The sequence below is a fragment of the Podarcis vaucheri genome (genome assembly GCF_965113315.1).
Source record: "Podarcis vaucheri genome assembly, chromosome: 2".
Taxonomy (NCBI): Eukaryota; Metazoa; Chordata; class Lepidosauria; order Squamata; family Lacertidae; genus Podarcis; species Podarcis vaucheri.
The window spans coordinates 47,007,738-47,021,463 of record NC_138760.1 but is presented as its reverse complement, the minus strand read 5'-3'; the positions used below and the strand labels follow the sequence as shown (position 1 = coordinate 47,021,463).

The window sequence follows — 13,726 nt, the reverse complement described above, 5'->3', positions numbered from 1 at the left end:
TTAGACCAACAGTAAATAACTTCCTTTGCCAGCAGAGGGTCCCTGGTTCAATCCTTGGGAGTCTCCAGGGAGGGAAGAACCTTTGGAGTGCTGCTACCAGTCAGTGCAAACAACACTCAGCTGGAGGGACCAGTGGCCTCATCTGGCATGAGAGGCAGATGTTCCTAATTCTGGCCATCTAACCTTTAGTGCGCTGTTGCCCATCTTTTCTCCTTGACAATATCAGCACTTTAAAAACCAACGGGGCTTCGAAGGGAGCAACAGGAGGCTTCAGCTTCCCAAGCGGGAGAGTCAAAAGACCTTGGGGGGGGGGTAGAAAGAAACTTCTCCTGTCTTTAGCCACACCTCAGCCCTCCCCACCCACAGAGAGATGAGGGAAGGGGTTCCCACGGGGTGGCTGGGATCTAAGCTTGTAAAGGCTCCACCCTGAAGCTGTGGCGCCACAGAAGACGCTCCTTGTATTAACAGAGGCAGGCAAGGAGGGAGGGAGGAGGGAAGGAGTTTTGGGGATTTGTCTGTCACCCTCAGGGCCTCCACCATGCGTCTGCACAGGACAGGACAGCGCTGGGGAGAGCAGCATTTACACGAGGCCGTCAACAGGAGCAGCGAGCGTCCTCCCCACAATTCAGAGCCTGCCTTTGGGCTGGTGGCAGGGGGATCCTTTCACAGAAAATATTTTTCTCTGCCCTCTCCCCCAAACCATCAGTTACATCAAACATATGCCCAGAACAGCCAGTGCTCTTCCTCTGTACAGCAGCGCCCAGCCACTAATGCTGCCTTCGCCACCCTGGTGCCTTCTAGATGCTGTGGACCACAACTCCCACCAGGCCCAGCCAGCACAGTCGCTGATGGGGAATGGTGGTCCCAAACATCCGGAAAGCACCAGATCTAGTGAAGCCTGTGCTACTGTCATCATGATACCAGATCACAGAGCTCCAGGCATATATATAGACTATATATATATAGACTAATTCTATATATATATAGACTAATTTTTAATGCTTACGTGGGAGTTACATTCCGGGGATCATGCCTAAAGCCAAAATCGTGCATCGTCAAAACACCTTGGGTACAATGGTGGGTGGGATTGCCAAAGCCTTTTTTCCTGGATGTCTGCTCCCTTTTCATCTCTTTTTTTTATTTTTTGCCAAGTGCATAAAGCTGAATGCACACAAGTTAAATGTGTGCAAGTTGTGGATATCCTGGATAGCCTACCACAAGCGCGGCCTCTGCCACCACACTGTTGCAGTACAGTGGGGAAAGCGAACATGATGAACTTAGCTCTGCTCCTGAATCCTCAAAGAGCAGGTCCTCCAACTCATGTCAGCACAGCCTGCAGTTGTCCACATCTTGCCAGACTTCCAGCTCCCATCACCCCTGACTGCTGGACATGCTAGCAGGGGCCGATGTGAGATGGAGGCCAACAACAACTGAAGAACTGCAAGTTAGCCACCCGTACATCATAGCACCCCACTAAAATTTAGAAGGAACCATCCTACCACGTTCATTCTGGAAAGGCACTAACTGAGCTCCTGGTTTCAGCTGAGAGTTGGAGGGCAATTAATTTCTTTCCATTCTCCAGCAACCAACACCAACACCCACTCCAGTTTGAACAAACAGTACACGTCCCCCTCCTTCTGCAAGAGCACCAAGTCAAAATGTTTACCCCTGGAAAGATGCCAAGCTTGTGGACTTACCAGTCTGATTGGTTTGTGGTGCAGATCTGTCTCCTTGATGGGCTTGTCTTGGAAGGTGGGCACCAAGCCACGATGGGCCAGAAGCTGGAGCAAGGCAGCATTGTCCTTGGGGGAAGGGGCGCCATCAGCGCCCGATGGCAGGGCCCGGCGCCAGGCACGGCAGTAGATGTCAGACGAATGCAACAAGCGGATGAGCGGAGGCTTCATGTGCTCCTGTTCATACTGGTCTGTATAGAAGGGTTCACGTAGCTCAGCAGGGATGTGCTCTGTACACACAGAGAGAGAAACAGTCACATTATTCCTTGCGCTCAGCAAGCCTCTCTAAAATATCCCATCTGCCTCACAGTATCATTTGCACACCAACCCCCAGAGCCTCCTGATCCTCAGTACCCCTATTAGTTTTCTGTCACCACTATCTGCCCCAAGTCAGTGAGCTGCAGTGGCTAAGAGAGTGGATTTTGGTGCAATAAATTCAAGTATAAATCCTCAATCCACCCTGAAGCTCAGACACCAGATCTGCATCTCCCCATTGATCTGGTGCCCTCCAAAAGTTGTTGGACTACAACTCCCATCAGTCACAGCCAGTATGGTCAATGGACAGTAATGGACAATGCAGTTCTGGGGGGGGGCATCTAAAGGGCACCAGGTTAAGGAAGCCTTGACTATTTTATCCCACAGGAACTGTTGTGAGAAAAAGATATCCTATGTACGTTGTCCCCTGGGTTCCCCTAATAAAGAATGGGGTAGAAATGCAATGAAAAATTATACCGAGAGAGGAGGTGTTGCAGATATAATGACATTGTCCCCCTCCAGGGCCTTTTGCTGTCTCTCCCGTCCCCACAGGCCTGTCTCCAGTGTTAAAGGGGGGGAATAGTTCCACAGATGGAGGTGGGCTCAAGCCCAGGCACACAGCAGGCAGGGGATCCTGAAAAGCCTTCCAAATCAAGGCCAGCAGGTGATTCTTAATGATATAGGTTGTCTCTTTTACTCCTCTCAGTCTGGGTGTGGGGGGAATCAGACAAGTTAGAGCAGCCTTTCTCAACCTCTGGGTCCCCAGATGTTGTTGAACTACAACTCCCATCACCCCTAGCTAGCAAGGCCAGAGCTCAGGGATGGTGGGAGTTGTAGTCCAACAACATCTGGAGACCCACAGGCTGAGAACCACTTAGAGGCACATGCAGTGGCTCAAGGCTGCATCAGGGTGAATCCCACCGTTCAGGACCAGGGCCAGAAGCAGCACCCAGCATCCGCAAGCAGCACAGGAGTCAGCAAACTTTTTCAGCAGGAGGCCGATCCACTGTCCCTCAGACCTTGTGGGGGACCGGACTATATTTTGAAAAAAATAAAAATGAACAAATTCCTATGCCCCCACAAATAACCCAGAGATGCATTTTAAATAACAGCACACATTCTACCCATGTAAAAACACACTGATTCCCGGACTGTCCATGGGCCGGATTTAGAAGGCGATTGGGCCGGATCCAGGCCCCTGGGCCTTAGTTTGCTTACCCATGCTCAAGCAGCTACCAGGCCCAAAGCATCATACCAGGGCCCACCAACATTGCTGTTTGGCCCACCCACTTAACCAGTACCTTGGTCACAGATTTATGACGATATCACCAGCAGCTAGGAATCTAGGGCACAAAACCTCTGGGTGATCATGGCAAATAAGGGGTAAGTGAGGGCTGGCTGCAGTGCCTGGCATGCTCCTGGTCCTTTTGGTAAAGGACTTACAGTGGAAAGGAAGCTGTCCCTCATTTTGATTTACTCACAGCACATGAGAGTGCCCCAAGTAGTTGAGCTCTGAAGCGGGAAGGGGGGGACCTGTGGCCTACAAACACTGCTGGGCTCCCAATGTCCATCAGCCCCAGTCAGCATATCCATAGGTCAAGGATACAGTCCCGCAACGTCTGGTGGTGGGCACAGCTTCCCCACACTTGCCTTGGCATACCTGGAGGGTGGGCTGGTTGAAGGTTCTTGCACCCTTGTTCGCTTCCTATGGCCAGGTGGACATGCCAACTTCAGAAAGTGGAAGGTTTCCCTGCATGGCCTCTTCCAGCCCTACTCATTGGTTCGGGGGAAACTTACGGCAATGACGTCACCTCCCCAAATGTGGAAAGCCAAAACATGCTGCACAGATTCATTGCCTGTTAATATACTTTCCCTAATTTATTCCTGGCCTGTCTATAAAGAACAATAGCTTCTGAAAAATAAAATAAAGTCCCAGGAACTTGGACAAGTCCGCTCTTCCCAAAGCCTTTTCCTTAGTGCTGTCAAGAGCTTAGAACAGAAACAAACATTCCTGATGGCCAAGGCTGGCCATGATGGCATCACAAGTCACCATCTTAGATCACACACAAGCAAACTGCAAGCCACATGCAGCCCACTGTGTGTTCCCAAGCTACCCACTCCCAATGCCAATTGAATTTTGCTGAATTTTACTACTGGTAGAAGTACGTAAACTGTGCTACTCACAGCACACCACACAGCTGCTCATTCTGAGGTGGTAGTTTATTATTATCCTCTGAGCAAGGAAAGAAAGCAAGTATCATACTTGCTAGCCACCACAATTGCTGCTTTCAGAGGATGTACGCACATATCTCTGTGGTGATATGTACATGTATGTAAGCACCCACCATCGCTGCATGTAGCCTCTGGGGGTAAAAAGACTGTCCATCCCTGGAATACATATGAGGCAACTAGGGAAAGACTAATCCCTCCTTGCCCTCACCTTACAAGTCTCCTGGCATCATAAAACATGCACACACTGGAACAGCATCCCCAGATGGATGCGATTTGGCAACACTTGTGATTTTGAGACAAGGGGTTTCCCCCTTCATGCACTTTCATCTCCACACCAGAAGCACTGCCTCTTTTGAGCACCTTTCCCCTAGCATGCCAAGAGGAAAAAGGCAGAAGCAAGGAACAGCATGGCGAGGAGCCAGATTCCCTTGAATGCTAGGCGAGTGCTCCCGATCTCAGATAAAACCTTACAGGACAGAAGGCAGAGATGGAGCCTCACGGGGCAGCCTTGGCTGTGCATCCGCTGGGGACTTGCATGCAAACCACACACCCCAACAAGCAAGTGCAGAGCAGACAAATAGCTTGGGGGCACCCACTGCAAGAGCTCTGGCATCCAGCCGTAAGAGGAGGGTATTAATTTCTACCCTGACAACACAATTAACAACAGCAGGCTCAGACACATCCACCCTCTGCAGGCTTACGACAGAAAGGGGATCTGCAATGTTATCGCAGCACTATTTCAGGGGGCAGTGGAGTGTCCAGAGGCTGGGAATCCTGTGTTTAGCCTCTGGATTGCAAGAGGCCAATTATATTTAAAGAGTTAAGCGAGAAGTCGGGCCATTTTTTGCTTTGGGAAAGGGGCAGGCTTTTGGAGGAACTGGGAAGCAGGCCTCCCACAGGGTCGGTAATAAACGGCAGCAGTACAAGCTTCTCCTTCCTCCTTCAGAAACTGTAAGCTCTCTTCCTCCCACTGGGTTTGCGGTACTCTGGCCTGCGGATGGCAGGTATAGGGAAAGCAAGACATATTAGCGTCTTCCTGACAGGAAGATCATGCCAAGGCTTACACGCACGCGCTATACCAGCTGTTTCCTCAAGAGGTGAGGCCACGAGACTGGAGATCTACGTGTCAGCTCCTGCCAGTGAGCAGGGCTGGGAGGGACGGGACATTCCTGAGCGCGCGAGTGTGCAAAGGGGAACAGGTGGAACTGCTTCGCCAGCTGATTCAGCAGCACCTGATCACAGACACAACTGCACGGGACCAGACTTGTGGCTGCAGTCCCAGCTCCTTTCCCGCCCCATGGCTCAGAGCCCAAACTAACAAAGCCCAGCGACCCCTCCTGGCAGAAAGCCCATCCCACCCACCTCCAAGTCTTCAGGGCATCCAACATTGGGAACAGCCTACTTTGGCTGGGAGGGATAAGGAGAGTGGTGGGACACACACACACACACACACACGAGTCCCTAGTCAAATCTTTTAGGCTGTGAATAGCACAGCTTCCCTCCCAAGCACAGCTGAACTTGTGGAGGGGGGCACATGTTGTTACTGAGAAATATAGACAGAGCAGGTAACAGTTTTGCCCAACATGGGGCTCGAAACCATGCTCTGAGATTAAGTCCTGTGCTCTACCAACTGAGCAATCTGTGAAATGTCTGCCAAAAGGTCTAGCTTTTCACATGCTCACCAATATTGGCATAGACACGAAGATCATTACCAAACTTCTTGTTGGAGGGGGACAAGCACAAAGCGGAGCCTGCATATAGTAGCCCAGAACCTAAGAGAGTGCAAAGAGGTCAGCCTAGACATGAATGGCTATGTATAATACTCTGGGTCCCTGCCACACAACACACCCACCCCACATCAATTATTGCCCAGGGCTAGCATGGTTGCTAGTACTGACCCGTGTCCTCTCCTCCCCCATCTGCAACCACAATGGGCGGCTTCTCTGCACAACAGGCAAACCCAATATTTGGGGTGGGGAGTAATGCAGCTCTAAGGATTAGGAAGCCAACAGGTTTTACTGTCTCTTCACATTCTGTCCTGGATGCCTTTTCAGCAGTATCCAGAGTTGAGAATTGAAAAGGGATCAGCCCCTTTTTACATGACAGGCAGCAACGACCACTTTCCCATTGCAAAGAAACTTAAAATGATGGCAGCTTGCTCACTGCACAGAACCATTGTCAGAAACTCCATGAGTGGAGTACAGAAATGGACCTGCTCAGCTACAAAGGGAGGAGAGTTTGCTCCAAACCAAGGTTGATCTTTCGAATCTGAATTCTTTACCACACCAGATGTGAAGGAAAGACAAAGGAGAAAGACTAGATATGGTGAAAGTTAGATAGAGCCTGCTTACCAACCTCAAGGGGGATATTATTGTTTTGTACTTCACAACAGATGAAGGGGCTACTTGATAAGGGGGCCTTGCCAGCCTGGGGACAAATCAGATGTGACATTTGGCACTTGGCTTTGATTTGTGTGGCTGTTAATTTGAAATAAATAGCATGTGCAGAGGGAACAAAGTTGGATAGAAACCATGGTGGGGGTGGGGAGGACAGGGGGTGTTAACCCTTTGTCCCCACTAGGGTACTTACTAGAATCAGGTCCTCACACCTGCTATTGACAATGGAAAGAAGGTAGCAAGCAAGGAAGGACTGTGAGGAAAATAGGCACCAAGAGTTTTCTGATTTTTACAAAAACCAGATATAGAGAGGGGTTATTTGCTAATTCCAAGCAGGACTGTAGTGGGAGGCAAAGGTTTAAAGCCCCTCTGTCTCCCATGCCATGGTCCCAATCTGGGTAGAGTCTCTCCCCCCCCCCAAAAAAAACACCATTGGCTACTTCTTGTTTTAAAATCAGACATTCAAGTGAACAAATGTCACGTCTAGTTTGCTCTTCACATTAAGATATTAATCTGATACTCAATGAGGTGCTAGAAAGGTATAAGCCCAGCTCTCATGACAGGGAGTTACTGTGCCACACAGGCCACTGACTTAATAAAAAGAATCTGAACCACAAAGAGTAGGCCAGACAACACAAGCTCTCCAGCAATTATATCCAGGGACACTACTCTTCCCTTGCCCCCAGCCATCCTGGCATGAGCTTTTGCACTTTTAATGAGCAGCAAAAATGATGCCAGGCAACATCCCAATGTGGTAAGCTTGTAGCCACAAAGGACACAGAGAGAAAAGTATCATGGAGACATAATTGCAATGGGAGATGAGTGGCAGCATATGATTAGGATCAGCTTTGGGCCCGCAGGTCTTAGGGGGAAATGCCGGCAAAAACTTAATAAAATATCACTGTGCCGATTCCTTCAAACAAACTTCAGAAAAGCAGGGACACGCCATGGTGCAACGAGAACACCTTCCAAATGAGAGCCTCATCATGTTTCAGAGAAGTGGGAACTCCCAAGCCTGGGAAAGGAAGCTAACAGTCCTTGCTCTCAGCCTCAGCGCTCCCAGCAATGTAGTGCTCACTCAACTCCAAACCAGACACAAAGCATTTAACATGCAGGTTTATTTTTTATTTTTAAATTCAAATAGCATCACAGGTGAGGGGGCTGCCAATTATTGTGTACCAGACATGGAAGGGGAGCTTAACTAGTCCTTTCCTTGCTGTGGTCCTAATGCAAATATTCTGAAGCAAATATTTGCATTGTGGAAAGATAGGAAGCCGACTTATACTTACTTAGACAACTGGTCTACCTAACCCATATTGTCCACCTTGACTTGCAGGGGCTGTCCAGGATTCCAGGCAAGCGTCTCCCAGCTTTTCCTGGAAATGTCAGGGACTGAACCTGTGACCTTCTGCATCTAAGGAAGATGCTCTGCTGCTGACCCTATGGCCTACCACTGAGCCACAGAAATCCCTCACTGGCATATCTAACACCACATGCCACGATGCACTGAAAGCCACATCTAGTTTGGCCTTCAGACACCTGCATCTGAAACCCTGCAGAGGGAAAAGCCTTGGTGGGGTGGAGAGAAAGATTTGGACAGCCACGAGAAAAATGGATTGGCTCTCCCAAGTGCTTTCAGTAGCCTCCACCGGAAACTGGGTTTTTCCCCCTATTCCAAAAGGGTCCCTGAGCTACCATTATACATGTTTGAAATTAGCACGCAGTTTGGGCCTTAGGTAGCAAAGACTCATGTGGTTAAAACACCTTGAGCACTTACTAATCCATGTTAAGTCATGACTTAATGATGGGAATGTGCCCTGAAGTGCCTCAAATGACAATTCTAGCACAGGTTTAGCAGTTTGTTGGGACACAGGAAGTGGGCATTATTTGCAGGAATCACATTCCATCCAGAAATCACTGGCACGTGCCTCACAGATCAGTCCTCAGTCCCAGCAGGTAAGGCCAGAAAGGGAATGAATCGAGGAGCCTTGCACCAACCTCTTGCGCAGCAGCTTCAGACTGCCCCACCACAGAGCATCCATAGGCCTCAGCAAGCCTATTCGGCTGCAGTCTGAAGCTGCAGGGGCTTGTACAATTACACGTGACAAGAGTGCCCCGGGAACTATGCAAGAGCCAGAGGGGCGAAGGCAAAACCTGTCTCCGGCAAAGCACCACACCTCCACCTGACAACAGGCCCCAACATGCAACACAGGCTCCAGGGTGTAAGTACTGTGCCCTGAAATGACATCAGTGCTACATTACACACATACAAAACACATCCTTGCCGTTATCCATCAAGCCTTGTGGTCCCTTCCAACTCTATGATTCCAGGCTTGCTACCCAGACTCTACTTCCCAGCACAGGGTGCTTCCTCTAAAGCACTCGTCCATACAGCAACTCTAGTGAGAAATGATCGCACTGATGCAACAGCACAGCCTGCATCTCAGGAAGGTTAGGTCTGAACAAATTAAGAAGAGGGCGAAACAGTGTAGTGAAAACTCATGAGGAAAGATGGAACTTGCTGTCACCAGGAAGCAGGCAAACACGAGGCAAGATTCAGGTAACTGGTCCCACTAGCAGAAATCCAGGCAAGAGTTTCCCTGCTATCATAATGGAGCTTTTCCTCACCCCCAGAAACAGCTCGGGAGGGATTGGGAGAACCCCCCAGAACAGTGCGCAGTGGAGCAGAGGAGAGATTAAAAATGCTTCCTCTGACTGAACAATCTCCTTAGTGTGACACTGAAGTTCTTAACCCGAGGTACCACTGTATTTGTAATGTTAATCAGAAGGACACTTGTCTCAGAGGAAATGAAAGTCAGATATGCAGACTAGATCAATACATAGCAAGGGACTGAGGTGGTCAAGTCTCAAGGTGGTAAAATAGGGCAGTGCTCTTTAATAGATATGGAGGTTTTACATCTTTGAATGCTTTGCCATTAAAAAAAGAAACCCTTCTGGTAGAAAATTAGCACGGCAGAGAGCTGAAGTTAGGCTAGAACGTCTCCCCATAATGCCCTTTGTTTTTAACCTGCAGGAGATTTCAAAAATTGTGCCCTGCTCATTTTATTCCTCAACAAGTATAGTCAGTTCTCAATCTCTTCCCCGCCCCCCAATGGACCACTTGAAAATTGTTGGGGATCTTGACAAACCACTTCATAAACTTCTCATCCTTCAGGGCTGGCATTCTCAAAACCAGAACCTGATCATAAAAATAATGAGCCATAGGTCAAGGCACTGAGAAGAGTTCCTTCAATTGTTGTTTTAAGGTAAAAATGAGTGAACTGCACCAGCACCATATAATGAAAATCACAGGCCTTAAGCCAGAACATCACTGGACCTTATCCACTCCCGATCAACATGGCCTTACCTTCCACTGCCAACAAAGTATAAATCATGTGCAGGCCAAAGTACAGACATTCACAATCGTTTCATGGTCTACCTCAATGGCGCTCGTAGACCACCATCTGAAAACCTGTAGCCAACTCTGCCCCCACATTCTACTGTCCCTGTAGACAGGGGCCTAAATTTCTCGGTCCCAACATAGAATCAAGTTTTCAGGGAATTACAATTATTAATGTCTTTTCTTGATAGAAAGGCAGAATAAAAATATTCCAAATAAAATAACAAATACAAGCAAGATGGGTGAGGGAGGTAATTTCTCCCTGCCGTAAACTTCATGGATAAGTTTATATTCTAGAGTAGGAAGGGGAACCCCATGCCCAGGGGCCAAATGTGGCCCTTTGCGCCTACCTGGCCCTCGAGACTTTTATCAGGGTGCCATGCAAACCTGCTCTGTACCTTCCTTGAAGGTTTTTGTATGGCTAGATTACATCCTTGAGCTCTGAGATAATGCCTCTTGTCTGTTTGAATGGAGGACAGAAAAGGGTGTAAGAGTGCACAGAAACCAGCCTAGTGTACATATGGGCAGGGTATGAATAATAAAATTTATTTTTATTATTATTAAATTTGTTGCTTCACCCCCATTTCCTCTGCCCACCATTGGCATGAGGCTCTCTGACTGAAGAAGTCTAGAGGGTGTTGGGAACAGATCAGAAGCAGAAACTGACAGGTACACTGAAGGAGGCAACAAGCAGAGTGTGATACAGGACTCAAGGGACAAAGGCATTTTGACTCAAGCCCAGAAACCATTCCTGAGGCAGGGGAAACCTGCATATGGGAGCCTTAGCCAAGCAGCCGGATTAAAGAGAAAAACAAGCAGGGCAGCCGCCGCTGCCTCCCCCACCCTCTCATACGGCCAAGGTCGCAGCTCAAGCTCTGTGGCAGGGTTACAGCCAGGCAAGAGGGAGGGGCACAGAGGCAGCCAGCAGCTTAAGGGGCAATCTTATGAAATCCAGAGGCATGCCAGCTGCAAGACAATGTCAATAGGCCTGCACAGGATCAAGGCACAGGACAGCTGTATGCTTTCAATTTCATGTAGGAGCCCTGCTGGATCTTCCTGTTTCCCCACGGCGGCCAACCTGGGAAACCCACAAGCAGGACGCCATCCTCCCGCTTATGCTCCCTAGCAACATATTCGGAGGCATGCTGCTTCCAATATGGGAGATAATAAAGCCCTCGTGAGGAGCAGCCATTTAAGGCCTTATCCACCATTAATTTGTCTAATCCCCTCTTAAAGCCACCCAAATTGGTAGTCCCTCTTGTGGGACCAAATTTCATAGTACTAGCTATGCACTGTGTGAAGTACTTCCGTGTCTGTCCTGAATCTCCCATCATTCAGCTTCATTGGACAGCTCCAGATTCTAATATTACGAGAGATGGAGAAGAACTTCTCTCTCTCTCTCATGCAAAAGTGTTAAAACACCTCTATCATGTTCCACGTTACTTGCTTCTTTCCTCAGCTAAAAAACACTCTCAAATGTTAGAAACTTTCCTCATTGGGGACTTGGCCCAGCCCACTGGTCATTTTGGCAGCCCTTTCTTTGAACAAACATCCTACTATACAGAAAATGGTTGGGAAATGGTTGGGAAAATATCCTCTGACCTGTGGCCATCCAGATGTTGCTGAACTACAACTCCCATCTTCCCTGATCACTGGTCACTCTGACTGGGGCTGGTGGGAGCTGGAGTCCAGCAACATCTATAGGATTGCCAGGAGTGGAGGTAGAGCGGAAAATGAAAAACTGCTATGCCAAATGCCACTCCCTAAGTGAGGTCCTTGACAGAAGTGGGTGTGCGCTGCATTTTGGGAGAAGCTCTCGCACCATCTCGTACCCAATCAGCACAGCAGCGAAACAAACCCACCCATTTTCCAGCACCAAGAGGCAAAGGCTGTCAAGCTCATGGTCATGTTAGGTGCCTCCAGCAGGTTAAACTAGATTGGAGGCACAGCCAAGAAAGGGGAGTTGCTGGGAAATGTCAGGCAACTTCCACCCCACTCTAGCTGGCATGACGGAGCAGAATTCAAACCTCTTCCCACCTGCAAGGACATTCTCCATAGCTACAAATATGGGAGAACCTCGTTCCCACCAGTGGTTTCTGACTCCTTACAAGAGAGAAAGGACTGCTTAAGTCAAGGGACACGGGAAGGAAACTAAGCAAACAGGCAAGGCAATCAACAGCAAGGGCACAGACAGCACATGCACACAGGCAATTATAGGCAAAATTCAGGGTTACGCTGAGTTGCAGGTAGTAAGGTGGGCCTGCTGAAAGTGAATAGAGGTCAAGCAGCAGGTCAGCTTCTACAAAGCATAATGTTAAGAGTGAGAGCCCCTTATGACATGTGTGTGCCATTTTCCAGTGGCGGTTCTTGGGCTTATGCATCCCAGCAAAGGTGGGTTGCATAATATGGTACCACAGGAAGGAAAAGTGAAGGTCCAAGCTGCAGAACGGAACTGAAGGCAGGCTCTAAAAGTAAAATAGCAATAGCAACCAATAGTTTTGCTAATATCCCAAAGGTTAACCAAGGCAACCCCTTTGTTGTGGAGTGTTAATTTGGGATCTTGTTTATCTTTCCCACCCGCCTTGCACAGGTGGTGAACATCAGGCCTGGGGCAGTCAAATGTGGCCCCCAGGCTTCTGTATCTGGCCCTCAGAACTCTTTCCAGGCCAGATTTCCCACTGGCACTGCTTCACACACAAAGGGCTTCTGCCTGGTTGGAATGTGTCTCCTTAATAACTCCTCTTCCTTGTCCAGACAAAAGAGGATTGTATGTGGAAGCTTGCCTGCTGTACAAAGGTAACATTTACATGTGCTCCTGCACCCACCGTTGCCTCCAGGCCCACCCACCACTGACAACCCCCTCACAACAGATGGAAATGAGGGCCTTGGACTGGAAAAGGTGCCCCATCCCTGATATATGGCAATATGGATGTGCCTGCAGTCATAATTCCTGAACCAGATTGAGCACCTGTAAGATAGAGAGTACCTCTGGGTTCTCTACTGTTCAAAGCCTAGCAGAGGTTCAAAATTCCTCAGCACAGGATTTACAGGGCATATACAGCTGTCCATGTTGTCAGGTCAGTGCTAGGCAGGGCCAATGGGAAAAAATAGGCCATCAGCAACAAGCATCTATGGCACAGTTAGAAAGGACCGGATGATCACAGGGAAGTACCAACAAGGGATCCTACCAATAACTGACCTGGCATCAGTTCAGACTACTATAGAAAGCACTTAGCAGAGGATTCGGTTTGTGCCAATCTAGCCTGACATGGTAAGGCATTCCCCACCAAAATGAGGTAAAATGGTCCACAGAACAGGATTCCATAGTAGATGAATACACAACTTCATGGTCAACAAGTGAAATCCAACGGCACCAGAGTAGACCGAAGCATACCTGTTTCAGTCCTTTTTCACAAGAAGAGTCAAACTCCTCAGTGCTTGCTTCACTTCAGTTTCCTACACACACACACACACACGGTTGCCAGATTGGATCAAAGAGATGTGAAAGGAATGGCAGAACTAGTTAATATCTGCATCAATCTCCCAACAAAATACACCCTTAAATGCTAAACGAACTAGTAGTATAAACCTCAAAGCTGCTAAGAGTCATCTTTGAGAAATCTCTCAAGACAAGTGAGGTTCCAGCAGACTAGCAAAAAATAGCTACCACATCTATATTTAACAGGGAGAATAGGAGAAACCAGGAGATT

The 13,726-nt window shown here is 48.6% G+C and overlaps 1 protein-coding gene across 4 annotated transcripts in view; it reads right to left on the bottom strand.

The window, feature by feature from the left end:
- Positions 1-13,726, bottom strand: part of CAMSAP3 (calmodulin regulated spectrin associated protein family member 3) — a 44,164-nt gene that overhangs the window by 23,738 nt on the left and 6,700 nt on the right. For all 4 annotated transcript variants that reach the window (XM_082213645.1, XM_082213646.1, XM_082213647.1 and 1 more), the window contains exon 2: positions 1,698-1,963. In XM_082213645.1, the coding sequence (XP_082069771.1) occupies positions 1,698-1,963 (266 nt within the window). The remainder of the gene's footprint in view (positions 1-1,697; positions 1,964-13,726) is intronic.